This window comes from Protopterus annectens, chromosome 13.part0 (genome assembly GCF_019279795.1).
Source record: "Protopterus annectens isolate FY-2018-M chromosome 13.part0, PAN1.0, whole genome shotgun sequence".
Classification (NCBI taxonomy): domain Eukaryota; kingdom Metazoa; phylum Chordata; order Ceratodontiformes; family Protopteridae; genus Protopterus; species Protopterus annectens.
Window position 1 is genome coordinate 186,004,959 of NC_056747.1, and position 15,624 is coordinate 186,020,582.

The 15,624-nt window shown below is 40.9% G+C and overlaps 1 protein-coding gene across 1 annotated transcript in view; it reads left to right on the forward strand.

The window, feature by feature from the left end:
- LOC122817693 (long-chain-fatty-acid--CoA ligase ACSBG2-like) overlaps positions 1-14,322 on the forward strand; it is a 394,569-nt gene extending 380,247 nt beyond the window's left edge. Inside the window, exons 14-15 of the mRNA XM_044090763.1 lie at positions 1,599-1,845; positions 13,894-14,322. Of these exons, the coding sequence (XP_043946698.1) occupies positions 1,599-1,845; positions 13,894-14,012 (366 nt within the window). The 3' untranslated portion in view covers positions 14,013-14,322. The remainder of the gene's footprint in view (positions 1-1,598; positions 1,846-13,893) is intronic.
- The last annotated feature ends 1,302 nt before the right edge of the window (positions 14,323-15,624 follow it).

Consider the following 15,624-nt stretch of genomic DNA (forward strand, 5'->3'; position numbering starts at 1 on the left):
CCTCAACTGAAAATGAGCATGTCCGGTCGGACAATGCCTTTCAACAAATAATAAATAAAAAAAAATAAAATAAAATATATCTTGGTAGATGTTTTGTGAAAAGGTCACCAAAGCAATGGATAAATGCAAAAAGGTGCACAGCGTGCACCTTGACTTGGCTAAAGCTTTTGATACAATTCCCCACTCAGGCATAGTAGAAAAGCTAAATAAGCTAATTAAACTGGGAATAAACTGTCACCTGATGGATTGTCAACTGACTGGCCCCAGGAAATCAAATTAGGAGTTATCTGTATATGTAGTCCCTCAGTGTTCTCTCATGGGACGTGTTCTGTTTGTCTTCTGCTTTTCTGATGTAAAGGTCAGTGTACTAAATGGCCCTGGGTGGCTGTTTGCAAGCTAAGAACAGTCTTTGAATCCTCAGATGACTTTACTATCTTGCAGGCTAGTTTTTTACCAAATAACTTGTGCCAAAATCATAGTAAACTACTCCATGGAACTACCACATTGATAATGCACCCCTATGTTAACCCAAACTGTTTTGAGTGCTTGTCTGGTCAGTGACCCAACTTTGACCAACGTATCCATAGTTGGTCCTTCTATAGTGCATAACTTATAAACAAAGGGATTGTTTCTAGATCTAGGGATGACATTGTCCTCCTTTACTCTGCCATCAGACTACTCTTAGACTAATGCCCCCTTTGACATGTATCTTGACTACACCCATATGTATCTTGACTAGACCCATCCAGCAAATGGACTACAGACATGCATGCCTAAACATGTCCTACATGGAATGTCTCAAAAGCCTGCTACTATATTTGCTATCCTGTAGACTGAGGTGATTTGTGTCTGGCATACAAGGCGTCTTCCATCCCAATAGTGATGGATTTACTGCGCATCATGCACACAAATGGCAACAGAAATTCTGTCTAGTGATAAAGCCTGTTCTGAAACAGAAGAGTCTGGAGGAAGAGGTGCATCTCCCAGAGGATACTGCTGCTATGTAAGACTCCCTATTACAGAACTGCTAATCTCTGTCCATATTGAAGTGCAATTTGGATCTATGGATGAGACTTACCCCAGGACTGCCCCTGTCCTACTGATACAGGCAGCTCCTAAATGCTTTACCCCATGTATGGGTACCTTCAAATTATCTGTGGTATAATCCCAGTTATTCTTAGTAATATATAGTTATTGAGAATGGAATGGGTAAGGCCTGTCTCTAACCAAGTGGGATAGGTTAATTGATTACAGAAAGGGAAGTTGGCTAGGCGTAAAATGACCTGCAAGGACAGCTAGTGTATTACTTTCCTACGAACCTAATAATTTTGTAAAAATTCAGCTTTTTCCATTTTTTCTGCGCACACATTGCTTGCCATCTATTTGGAATCTTACCAGCATGAGGGAACTGTCCTTTGTGCAGCTGATGTAAGCCTAATCGGCCCACTCCTTGTAAGCAGTTATCACATTGTTCTTAATATTAACCAGGAAGTGTGGTATTTGTACTGTTTGTATTTGTTTGCTGTTGCTGTAGCGTTTAATAATTTTGATACTGTAGTTAAGCAACATACTGACAAAGCCATTTTTCTTAATTTCAGAGTACGATTAATGAAGATACAGGGGAACCAGAGGACATTCTTACTCCAGAAGCTGTTGAATATTGCAAGAACCTGGGAAGTAAAGCCACAAGGGTGTCTGACATTGTAGGTGGTAAAGACAAAACAATTTACACTGCCATTCAGGAAGGAATCAATGTTGTGAATGATTCTGCTAGTTCAAATGCTCAGAAAATACAAAAGTGGACAATTCTGGACAAAGATTTCTCCCTATCTGGAGGAGAGCTGGGTAAGAAATTTGCTTTATTTAAAACCTGTTGGAGTGAGAGGAATTGCTTATTAAATACTATTTCTAGCTATTTAAAGCTTGACTACCTTCCCATGTGGTTTCAGAGTATGACTTTTAGTTGAGACCTCTGTGGTCAAACTGATGAAAAACTCCAGACACCAGTACATCTTTGCACACTGTAGTTTGCTTCTCTGATGTGATCTGTTTGGATAACTGGATGGAGATGAGGCCTTAAATTTTTAGATATCTTTGAGGTCTTTCAGTTGACCAGCATGTTTTTTGTACATCTCCTGTCCTCCCAGTGCATGACTTCACTTGTCAGCACAGTGTGCTAAAATCCATTTGTCTTTTTTCTAAACTCCTACCAGACAAAATTTATAGTTAACAATTTTGCTCCTTGACCGGTAATGTCTGTGTTCACTTGCTTGTCCTAATTCCTTGCCAGCAGCTGCCCAGTCCTCATAATCCACTCCTTAGAGACCCAGGATTCTACTGATTCTCGCTCTACTTCCAGATTAGGTGGAAGTCTCTTACTAACTAGGTTTGTTTGAATGGTCTGGGTAGCTTAGTAGATAAATGTACCTTTCATTTACCAAAGACATATTAACCTCTTAAGTAATACGTGTTTTCCCCTTGGGGTCCAAATGAATGGAAGCCCACATTTGGCTCACTTTTCTCATTTAAAGGGAAAGTGAGAGCCAGGGACTGAGCCTGACATAACTGGACTTGCCTTCTAAACACTAAGAATTGACTGCAGATTAGCCACTTAACCAAAATTTAAACTGCTATGGTTTCACCTAAAGACCTTAATGGAAACTATTGGTCAAATTGCTGGGTTACAGCCTTTAAAGCTTGGGCAAGAACAGTAGGGCTAGATGAAATCTCATTTTCAAATCCCCCAGTGACATCCCCTCCCAATTCCAGTACATTCTGGAATCCAGTACCTGTAATCAACAGGCCTTTCTTCCTCAAAATACCCATCCCTTTAAAGCTGTCTTATGCATTTCTGTTTCAGAAGTACTTCAGAAAGGAAATGCAAAACTTGTCATTACACCTCAAACTGCTGTGGCTGCCTCAATAATAGGGATGAATGTAACATGCATCTTTAACATCTAATCACTAGAATAGTGCCGCCACAGTTTGTGTACAACTATACACCTCTTCCTAAGAGGTCCTTTGTAAAGGACAAGGGACCCATTATTGAGCTCTGCCCCTTAGCTAAACTAAAGTTTGTATATGAACAGCTTGTATATATTTTTTACAAGCATCTGAGCTTATTTACAACATGGTTTCCACAAAGGATTTAACACTTGCAGTCTTAAATTCCTTTACAAATTCCAGCTACAGTACCGAGCAGCAAGATGCACTTTAAGGTGTCTTCCTTTGACAGGAACAGATTTCTCAAAACGCATAGACTCCTCAGGTCCGCAAGCTTCAGAACCTGGAGTTTGGTCAAGTTTAGCATAATACAACTACTTTTAGAATAGAAGATAAAACTAAATACCTTGGCTGAGATGAATAGACAGTTGGCGCAGCAGGCAAGAAATAGAACAAAAAAAAAACGAGACACTGCCCATGAGCTCATAAAATGCACTTTATTCAATAGTAAGCGCTTTCACAACTGCTTCATCAGACCATAGAGTGTTTAAAAATAAACCATTTAGAGGAACAACAGTTTACCTCTAGCCAGTCATTTCACAGCATCCGTCCCTTCCTCAGCTAGGCACTGTAAAATAAAATGGATATATGTAACGCACATTAAACCTACAAGTGAAACACTTAAAAATTGTATAAAATATGTGAAGTATATATAAAAAAAATAAATAAACTTCACTATCTAGGTCCCAAGTCCCAAGTCCCCATCCCTTCAGACTAGGTCTCAGAGGGACCTTCTCATTCAGTCCACTCCTTTGATCTGCTGTCAACCAAATCATCCCCCTAACTTCTCTAGTTTTGGTGAAATTCCTGACATCACACCCCCCCTCCCCGGATACAAAGTGGTGTCCTATTGACTACTAAAAATGGAAATATGTTGTGAATTAGTATTTTTAGTAGCTTAGTCAAACACTCTGCTTGTGCTGTGCCGATGAGGTCATAAGGCTGAAATATGCATATCCACACCTAGTGGAGTTTGGCTTTATTGGCCTGAAATTGTCCATTAAATCTAAACAAGTCATGGGCATTCAGAACTGTCAATTAGCTGAAGCACCTAATGTTCATAAGGCTCACTTGCATATATCCCATGTGCCTTTGATACAAGAGGTTTGGGAGGTCACTTATTGGAAGTTCTAGCTTTGCTGGAGTTTTCTTTTTGTTTTTACTATTTTTAGTAGCTTGGAATTTCACCAAAGCTAGAGACGTTAGGTGGATGATTAGGTTGAGAGCAAATCAGGGGAGTGGACTGAATGAAAAGGTCCCTCTGAGACCTATTCTGAAGGGAAGGGGACTTGGGACCTAGATAGTGAAGTTTATTTTTTATACATTTTATAATTTTAGGTGTTTCACTTGTTTCATTTTATTTGTGATAGGTTTGTGTGATGTATATATCCATTTCATTTTACAGTGCCTAGTTGAAGGGACTAATGCTGTGAAATGATTGACTAGAGGTTAATTGATGGCCCTATAAATGTTTTATTGTTTTTACATACTCTATGGTCTGAAGCAGTTGTGATGGTGCTTACCATTGATTAGTGTATTTTATGAGCTCCTGGGCAGTGTTTAACTGTTTTGTTCCATTACTTTCAGAATAAAACAATTTATAGTTTCTACAAATACACAGCATCTAGCTTCCCATGACGACTGGTATCTCATGGATCCCAGAGAGTTGCGAAACCTGTTGGTGGAAGTCCTGACACTGAAGTATAATTAAAGTAGTAGTAAACTGAAAAACTTGCTGCTAGCCCTTTAGCTATTTTTGTGCATGTGCACCCCTCAACAGGTAGTGTCCCACAAGGGGTTGTAGTCTTTCACCGTTTCACTTTCCACTGAACACAAACTGATTAAATCATATACATTTGTGACCAGTTCCTACTGAAGTTAATTTCATCCAAAGCAGGTTCCAACAGTGACAATGTCCCCAACATGTGGTATGGATTACATTCTAGCAATAACCACAGACAAATCATGGGGTGTGGTTGGAACTGAATAATAACTAAAATTTGCATAGGCTCTGAATTTTATAATCCTCGTTAATACATCAGTCACTTGTGTCACAAATGACATACCTATGCTTTTGGCTAGACTTGAGTTTACTTTAGGCAACACCTTGAGTTGACATTCCCCAAGTTTCTGCCACAACTGAAAACCTGTTAAGATATCTAACTTGCTCATAGTTGACTCTAGCAGAGCATTTGGTATTGGTGTATTGCTGCTAGTTCTTGTATGCTGTTAACTGTAGCCAAAACAACACCCACCAAACAGCAGTTGGGAAGACTTGCAGATTCAAAATCGGGATCCCTACTTGTTACTGCATATGACATTCTTTCATTTAGAACTTGAAAACTACCTCCTCTGGTATTTCTTCCTAGAAAACCTGATTGTTGCGTACATACTGAAGAGTACTTTCCTAAGGTAGTTAAAGCTACAACTGAAAACTGTGGCCTCCTGTCATCAGGAATGAGAATAATTATGTTGCATTTAGAAATGGCTTGTAACCTGCCTGGATAGCACCTTTTTAAATGCATGCATTTAAAAGATAATGGTAAAACCTTACCTTTATTGAATAACCAGTCCATATTGTTTCTGTTTTAAACGGTTCCACTGTAACCCTCTGTTTCTCTGCATTAGACCTTGACCATCTTGCTCGTAAACGAGATGTTCGTGTTTCACTGTTGCAGTCATCACTGTAGGGTTTTTCCTGCTGGCAGGCAGCCCTTGGTCGCCCAGAATCCCAAAGTCTGGGTCCAGCGTCTGCTCTGTACTCACCCTCCCTGACGTCAGAGCGCCACGGGTACAAAGCTCCCAGCTGACGCCATGTTCTCAAGTCTTTCTTGCCGCGCAGTGGAAGCAGTTCGCAAGTGCCAGTCTGCTGTCTCCTGTTATTTTTGGTGCTTCATACCGAAGACATTCTCCTTTTCAAAGCTAAGTACTCCGTTGGAGAAACTTTTTCTTGCTCCAGACTGATGTCAGAAAAAGTTAATTGTATTTCATGTGGGAAGCAAATGCCTCATAAGGATTTTCACTCTTACTGTATTCCTTGTCTAGGCCCTGACCACGATGTAGCTAGTTGTCGGTTTTGTGCTAGATTTAATCAACGTACTATTAAAAGGAGATACGATTTTGCCTTTCATTACTTTGGGAGGCGATTTATTTATAACATGTCGGACACGCTTCTGACTACCGGAGTTCATAAAAGGCGCAAGGATAAGGATAGGCCTCTGAGGTCCAAATCAGACGACAGTTTACAATCTGAGCAGGCTGCTGGTTTGGCCGTCAGTGAGGCGCTTTCGCAGCCCCTGTCGTTGGCCATTACAGAACCGCTTGCCGAAACTGACTCCCACGAGGAGCTAACTAGGCCTTCAAATACCCCAGGTGTAGGACCTTCAGATAATGCTCCCTCGGATGGGTCCGGAGCCGCTATGCAGGTACCGGCTTCAGAGGGGGGTTTTCAGGGCTACGCAGCTTCAGGTAAAGGCAAAGACTCCTAAAACGAAAACTCAAGCCCGGGCCTTCACTGATCCGGGACCTAAATCTCAAAAACAAATGCTTAAAATGGCAGAGGACTTGTTAACTGATTAGGGGTTCACATCCCCCTCCTGACAAAAGGCCAAGACAGGAATTGGATTATGAATCCTCTGGGCATCTATCTCTTCAGTGTCTTCCTCTGAACAGGATTATACTTTCCCTCCTTATGAGGGTTCTGATGCTGAGGAATCCATTCCTTCAGCTTCTCCTCCTGAGGATTATTCTTTTGGGGAAACTTTACATGACATGAGGGAACATTTTCACTGGGAAGGGCAGGAGTACTCTGAATCTAAGAGAAGGCTTAGGGATTTCCTTCTTCCCCAACACAGACCTCTGGCTATAATCCTATTTTGGATATTGTGGATGTCTTTTCTGAGTCTGACTCCTTTCCTCCGGCCCCTGCTAAACCTGATAGATATTAGAGTCCCTGACTCCCACCAGTTTCTTTATAAAAATGCTACTGCTGATCCAGAAACCATTTCTCAGGGTCCTAAGGGTGTTAAGGCCGCCACTGCTAAGAACCCTATTCCATCAGATAAGGATTCTAGAGCTTTGGAGAGATGGGGCAAAAAAGTGTACATTTCATATATTGAAATATCAGCAATACCTTTTGACTGTTATGAAACAAAAAATGAGTACCATTTCTGCATGTGCCAACAATAAGGAATTACATGATTTGATGCATGCTACTGAGCAGGTGGGAAAACATACCTTACAACTGTGGTTTTGATGCTTTGGAGGCCTCTTGCAGGGCAGCTGCCACTGGCACGGTCATTAGAAGGCATGCTTGGTTAAAGGAACAAAATTTGCCTGATCAAGTGAAAGCAAAGTTACTGGATGCTCCTGTTCAACATAATGTTTTGTTTGGGTCTAAGGCTGAAGAGGTTTTGAAGAAAATGGAGGATAAGGCAAAATCTATGCAAACTGTTAAGGATTTCTTACACGTTCAGCCTCCTAGATTTAGCAGAAATTGGCCTGCTAAAAATTGGTCCTTTCCCAGCTCGGACAGGCCTCTAAGGGGTAGATATAGGTGCCCCAGAGGGAGGGCCCAAGCACAGACTTCTTATAGACCTAGACAGTGGAGTGCTTCCACCCCCAGAGGTGGAGAAGATAGGTCTCAACCTTTTCAGGAAACAGGCTTAATGACAACTTCTGCATGGCTCCAGGAACCTCTCCTGGAAGCTCCTCTGGGAGGAAAACTTTTTCACCGAAATTGGACTTGCATAACCCAAGACAAGTGGGTTCTGGATGTAGTTTTAAGAGGTTACAAATTCCACTTTCACACCTTACCAAAACCAAACGGATGGCCAGACCTACCCAAAACTCAATGGGCAGAGGCGTTAAAACAGGTGAGGTCCCTCATGGCTATGAGGGCCATAGAACTGGTTCCAAATTCAGAGACGGGACAAGGCTTTTATTCAAGACTTTCTAGTTCCCAGAAAGCAAAATACTTTGGAGACCCATCCTGGATCTGTCAGTCTTAAATACTTTCCTGGATATACCAAAGTTCAAGATGCTTACTCTGCAGCAGCTCCTGCCAATGTTGAACAAAAATGCATGGATGGTGACATAGGAATGTGTAGGTAATCCTTTAAATCCAATCAGACAGGATTGCAGAAGAAACCTCTGGTTCAAGGCAGGCTCGAAACATTACCAATTCTCTGCGTTGCCCTTTGGCTTATCTACTGCACCCAGGGTCTTTACCAAGTGCCTGGCACCAGTAGTAGCTTACTGCAGACTCGAGGGGAATTCAAATTTACCCTTATCTGGACGACTGCCTTATTCAAGCAGACAGCAAGGACACTACTCCAGCGCCTGGAATTTGTTCAGAATCTACTAAAGTACCTGGGATTCACTGTGAACGTAAAAAAGTCAAATTTGACACCCACTCAACAGATAACTTTCGTGGGTGCACTTTTAAACGCAACAACCCAGATGGCATTGCTGACATCAGAAAAACTACAGCTGGCTTCAACTTTCAAAAGCCTGGGGTTGTCTCAGCTAACTGCAAGGAAATTCCTGCAGGCTTTGGGTTACATGGCTTCCTGCATCCTACTCGTACCATATGCAAGACTGCATATGAGGAAGATGCAATGGTACCTAAAAAGTGTATGGTCCCAGCATTGTCAGTTTGGAAACAGTGAGTGCTGTCTTGCCTTGCCTGCAAAAGGAATTCCATTGGTGGGCCATGGCGTGTCTTCAAAACAAAGGGAAAGCCTTCAGTCTACCTCCAGCCTACCAAGTGATGACCACGGATGTCTCTGATTATGCATGGGGAGCCCAATTGCAGGGGAAAGGCCTGCAAGGTTTTTGGACAGAGGATCAGAAGCATCTACATATCAATTTAAGAGATGTTAGCTGTGCAGAATGCCCTCTTGGCTTTCAGGGATCTTTTACAGCCAGGGCAACTACTGATACGGACAGACAACACCACAATAATGTGTGGTACATAAACAAGCAAGGGGGTTCTTACTCCTACCCCCTTTGCAGACTAGCCATGACTCTATGGAACACAGCACTAGCTTGCAAAGTGGACCTACAAGCTCAATTCCTGCCAGGGAAACAAAACACTCTGGCAGACAGCCTGAGCAGGAACCTGTCAGACCCACACGAGCAGATGCTAGACACCCAAATATTCAAGATGATTACAGAAGCTTGGGGCTGCCCGGCTATAGATCTATTTGCATTTCCCCACAACTGCCAGACTTTTTGCACAAGGACATATCACAAGCTAGCATGGAAAGTGGATGCTGTCTTTCAGTTGGAGGAACCTCTCTAGGTATGCCTTTCCACCACTACCTCTTCTACCAAGGCTGGTGTTAAAAATAAAACTGGACAAACCAAAGCTGATCTTATTAGCCCCGAATTGGCCTCTACAATTTTGGTACTCAACACTGATAAATCTATCCCAGGAACCTCCTTGGATTCTAACTCAGATTCCAAATCTTTTGTCTTAACACCACGGCCAGGTCCTGCGCACTCATATCAAAACTCTCAGCCTGGCGTATTCAGGGCCTATGATTAATCCTACACTTTCCAAACAGGTCATGGATGTTATCTTAGAAGCCAGAAGGCTTAGCACTAGGAAATCTTATGAAGGTAAATGGAAGAGATTTTGCACCTGGATGCATGCTCAGGAATCAGATCCTCACATTCCAAATATTCCATTGATTCAACATTACCTAACAGATGTTGCATAAGAGTTTATCTTTTTCCACCATAAAAATACATGCCTCTGCTATCTCTGCACATTGTAATACAGACTCCAATTTTTTCACATCCACTTCTGAAACAATGTCTCAGAGGAACAAAGAATTTAAGGCCCCCTAGGACACCGCCCATTCTTGCCTGGGATCTCAATTACATCCTGGAAAAACTTACTCTGCCTCCTTTTGAGCCTGCTGCCACATCTGATATAAAGTATTTATCATGGAAGACTGTTATCCTACTGGCTTTAACTTCAGCCAGGAGAGTCTCGGAGTTGCAAGCGCTCATGGCTGTGGAACCTTACATTATTTTTCATCAAGACAGGGTTTCTTTGAGGACTAACCCTACTTTCATGCCTAAAGTGGTTTCTAAAGTGGCTTTAAACCAAACTATTCACCTGCCAACCTTTTTCCCTAATCCACAAAATAAGGAGGAGAGGATCTTGCATTCTTCGGACGTGCACAGGCAGCTTCGCTTTTACCTTGGCAGAACCAAGGATATCAGGAAAACAGAACTGTTTGTTTCTTATGCAGCAAATTCCCAAGGCAAAGCTATTTCAAAACAGCCCATTTCTAAATGGATTGCTCATGGAATCACATTTTGTTACTCTCATCATGGAAGGCAAATCCCAGGAAAAGTTAGGACTCCCTCTACCAGAGCTGCTGCTACTTCAGCTGCCTTTCTCAGGGGAGTACCTACCAAAGATATTTTGGAAGCTGCAACTTGGAGTTCAGTGCATACTTTCTCTAAGCACTATAATCTCCCTCTTTATCCTAAGTCTAGGGCAGGCTTTGCTTCTGCAGTGTTGCAAGGCCTTCTAGCCACCCCTTCTACTCAATAACCACCACCCTTTATCTCAGCTTTGGGATTCAACCCTACAGTGATGACTGCAACAATGAAACACGAACATAGTACAGTTGTGTACACTTACCATAAATGTAGATGTTAGTGTCTTCACTGTTGCAGTCTGGGTTACCCACCCTCCTATCCCCTCTTATACTTTTATTGGTATGATTTCCTACTTCACCCTTCTGAGGTGTATTTGCTACAGGTTATGGGGTTTGTTGTATGTTACATTTTTGTTTTACTTTTAGCAGTCACTTTTGTGCACCTGACATCTGGGGCAAGAAAAACTGGAGAACATGGTGTTGGCTGGGAGCTTTGTACCCCTGGCACTCTGACGTCAGGGAGGGTGAGTACACAGCCGACGCCGGACCCAGACTTTGGGATTCTGGCCAACCGAGGGCTGCCTGCCGGCAGGAAGAACCCTACAGTGATGACTGCAACTGTGAAGACACATCTACATTTATGGTAAGTGTACACAACTGTACTATACTTCTAGCTGCATGGCTTGTCCTAATCCTTGAATGATTTTCCAGCCACTATTCATCTTTGTAACTGCTTCCTTTTTCAAATGTTGATACTCAACATGAGTTGAGATGTTAAGATCTGGAAATGGTCTGCATAAAATAGATGCATTTATATAATAAAAACCATGGTAATCATTCCAATATTTGGTTGGCATAGCTAGTAGCAGAATATTAATGTTCAGCTTTTTCCTGTTCATTGCAGACTGCACTTCTTGGGTTGAAGGAAGATGTTAAACAACATTTAGCAGCTACTATAATGGTGTAGTTGTAAATGCATTCTTGCCTCTCATTGTCAGTTTGTGCAGTGGATGAGTAGTTGCAGTGCCTAAGAGGTTGGGTTTTGACCTTACTGGCTTCTGATAGGTAAAATGAGCTTTAATACGTGTGACATGGCTAATTACTGAATCTGAGTAAAATTAAATGAGGCTCAAGTCTACCCTAAGTCTCGGTGGGTTTTCATTGGTGGCTGTGGTTTCCTCAATCTCGAATACTGCTGGAGGAATTGCTGGTTACCATATAAAACTGCCTGTAGATTTGTTTGTAGATGCATATCTTTTAATGGATTGGTGCCCTGTCCAGAATGTGTTCATTAAATTACACCCATTTAATGTCCGGTTAGGACTGGGATTCCCCATAACTGAATAAGTTAGTGGATGTTTGGAAAATGAATTGACAAAATAACTTGTGCTGTCTTGCTTCATAAGAGCCATCAGAAGTGTCATTGGATGGTACTGCCTTATGAATGAACAGTGATTCTCTGCTCGTAAATAAGATTGACTTGACTCTGTATAGTTGGAGTTTTTGTTCATTAGGGGTAAGGTTAAGTACCTGGCATTTTCTTCATATTTGGCTTTCAGTAATAGACGGCCTTTGTGTTCAGCTGTTCTGGTTGAGAACAAAGGATGGTCTTAGTACAGTTAACAGTAAAAGAATACTGGTTGGTTGTAAGCTGTAGAACATTTGCTCACGTTCATAAAGTTCTTTTTTTTTTGGTATGCTATGTCAGCATACTACAGAACTTGAGTATGCAAACAATGTCAAGGTCTGAAAAAAATGAAAACACCAATGGTTAGACCACAGCTGAAGATAAAAATGGAATAATCCACGTCAGGAAATCACTTGCAGCTTCACAGTAGTGCCCTTTATAAAACCAAAAGTTGTAACTGAGATGTAGTAGTCAAGGGAGGAAATGGTTCACTTGCAGTTTCACATCACTTTATTAAATAAGAGTAAGCGTTTTTGCGATCTAAGTCAGCTGATCGCTTCTTCAGACTCATAAAAACAGTTAAAACATTGGTATTTAAAATATGGTTCAACCAATGAAAACACATATAGAACTATGACATAGACTAAAATTGCATACATCAGTACATTAATTTGCCTTATATTCTGCATAAGATTAAATAAAATATACATATAACAGACATATTTTATGTAATAATACATACTACTTAATGTTTTAGTGGTCTGGATTTTAAAGGTTTCAAGGAAACAGCATTGTTCAATCCAGGAGACCTATCTGCCTGGCGTAATAAAATCCATCTTTGTTCTGCTTCCTCTACCTTATTCCTTATATCACCTCCCCTCTTATTTATTATTTCTAAAACCATGAAATTAAAAACGTTTCCTATCTTCTTATTCCACATGTTTTGCTAAAGCACTTGTCTTTTTTTATTTCTTATACCTCTAAGGTGTTCAAGGATACGTTCCTTTAGACACCTATTGGTTTTGCCTATATAAAATGCATGACAGACAGTGCAGAAGCTGAAATAAACCAAATTTTGTGTTCTGCAGTCAGCATAAAAATCTATATCAATTATAAATCCTAGTGTAGGATGTTTATATGTAGATTTATTATATAGTCACTTAACTGTACAATTTCTGCAAGGAAATGTCCCCTGCCTATCAGGATCATTCTTTCATTGTTTCTGGATTTATAACAGAGTTGCCTTTTTAAGGACCTCTTATTTCTGAAAGAAAAGCTGGGTCTGTCTTCTAACCATTCTCTCAATGTCTGCTTTGTTTAGCAAGTCACTTTACGCAAAGTTCTACCTGTTGTATTTCAGCAGTAACTTGCATTCAACAGTTTACTCGTGGTTGGTGTGGCTTGATCACAAGAGAAGCATGAATGATCAAACACTGCCAACTGTGGCTGGATTCTGCATCACCCCAGATGAAAGCAAGTTATTGCTTGTGACATTTGTGATATTTCTTGATTAAAACATTGTGTGGACAAACTTTTTATTCCACCTTTGCTTCCTCTGCTTAGGATACTGGAGTGATTTACTGCACATGTTTGGTGTTTTAATATGAAAGTGCTGTACTAGCACACTTTTTAAAAGGAGCCATGAGTGTGTACCTCTTCTCGCCTGCTCCTGGCATGTGAGCCTTTAATTTTTATGTATTCTACGCAAAGGAGCAGTTTTCTGGTAAACTGTTTAGATGTTTCTCATGTAACTAAATCTACTATCAGATTTACTTAATAGCTTGTTTTGTGGTCATGTTTTTGAATGGGTAATTGTGCAAAGGCTGATTCCTGTAGCCAGACACCATGCATTTTGAGTTTAATTACCTTTTGTGTAACTTAATGTCAAGATTTATTTAACCAGTTCATTTTCCAGCTATTGTAGAGCATCTAGGACCATAATTTCTCCAAATTAAGGCAAAGGGTAGATTACTGTAAGACATTTGCATGTCAGTGACATCAAAACTGATTAGCCCTCTGGGTGAAAATGTGTTATGTAACAGGTTTTCTTTGATCTGATATTCTGTTTTTTAATTGCTGTAGGCCCTACAATGAAATTGAAGAGACCTGTTGTACTGAAGATGTACAATGAAATAATCGATGCCTTTTACAACGATGCAGTTACTCCAGTCACTGCAGAGAATCCTCTTCCACCAAAATAGTGGCCTTTTTGCACTTGATACAAAGCCAAGTTGTATAATTGTTAATGAGCATATGTATGTTGGCACTGTGAGCTAATCTCTTATTGTAACTGTTATGCAAAGTGTTAATTGCAGAACTTGTACCATGATCTACACTGTATTTAAGTTGAATATTTATTATGAAAAATTGTTAAATGAGCTTATTTTTGTTTACACTATGTATTCAGCAGGGTCAGGTTGTTTTCTGACTCATTTGAAGTAATTTTGCCATATCTGGAGCTGACTTGCATACTTCGAGAGTTCCAAACAAAGAATAATTTATATGACTTGAGTTCTGCTTGTTTCAGATAAGTCATGTTTGACCTAAGAGTTAAGCTTGTAAATGTATTGATCTGTTTCAAAACCACACCTTTATCTGCACCAAAAGTTTAAAAATCATTTTAAGTAGTTGTGATTTCACTTCTGTTACAGCAGGATAACAGTAATTGAAAGATGATGTTTGGCAAGTGGAGTGCTACAAGAGAGGTGACAGCCTGCCATCATAGGGATTTGCATTTTAGAGGTCACTGGAGGCGTCTGCATGGCACGCACCAGCATTCATTTCAGTGAATGTTACCTCTGAGTGAGAGGGTGAGCACACATATACATTGAGATGCTCTAGCATCAGTGAAGGCCATTCATTTACTCGCAGGCTGCACTACAAACAGAGCAAAGCATACCTTGGCTAAAGTTTAGCATTACAGGGATAGAACATTCTGGGAGTTTTAGGCTGTACCACTCCAAGATTGCACTGCTGTGAGGGAAAAGGGTAACTTCCCAGATTCCCACTAGTTCTACTTTCTGAAAGGTTGATCTATGCACCTTGGTGTCAGACCATGCTATGGTTATTTTGAATAAGGCTGCATGTTTGGAAGGATATGGACAATATTGAAATCTGTCAAAAAAAACACTGCTTTAGGCAGTCATGTTCTGGTAAGTAAATGTCAGACTGCTGACTACCTGAAGTGTCAGAGGAATGGTTTTACAGCATTACAAGGAGATCTAGGCATTCATCCACTGTGCTTGAAACTGCTTCCTGCTCTCCATCAGGAATAGCTGCTTCTGAACTATCCTGCAGTACATCCAGCTGCGCAACAGCTAGTAATGCATTCCAAAGTAAGTCTTGGAGTTGCTTAAACTGTTGTACAACACATTGTGCAGCAGTGACAAAAGCAGTTTGAGAAAAAAAGTTGTGTAAGTACACCGTAGATAGCACAACATTTGGTAAATATCCTGTATCTATACACAGACTGCTGTTCAGTAAATGAAGGTGACCTGCCCAATAGTTCCTCGCAAAAGCTTAGCTGGCTCAACCCGTGCCCTTTGCTGGTCTCTCGAACTAGCACTCCACACCCTCAGCTCTTCAAGAGCAAAAAAGGACTTCTGCAAAACTTGCAGGATACTTCCTGCAGACAGTATCCCATTACCCAATCTGTGTAGGGGTGAATCATTTAAATTGTAGCAAGCTACTCACTACAAATGTAGCAAAGACTTGCTACAGTTTATAACCTTCCTAAACTGAGCACTGTTGTGCTTGGATTTTAGTTTGGGGGGAAACCTCTCAAATTGCTTTCTACAAATGTAGCAAGCATTT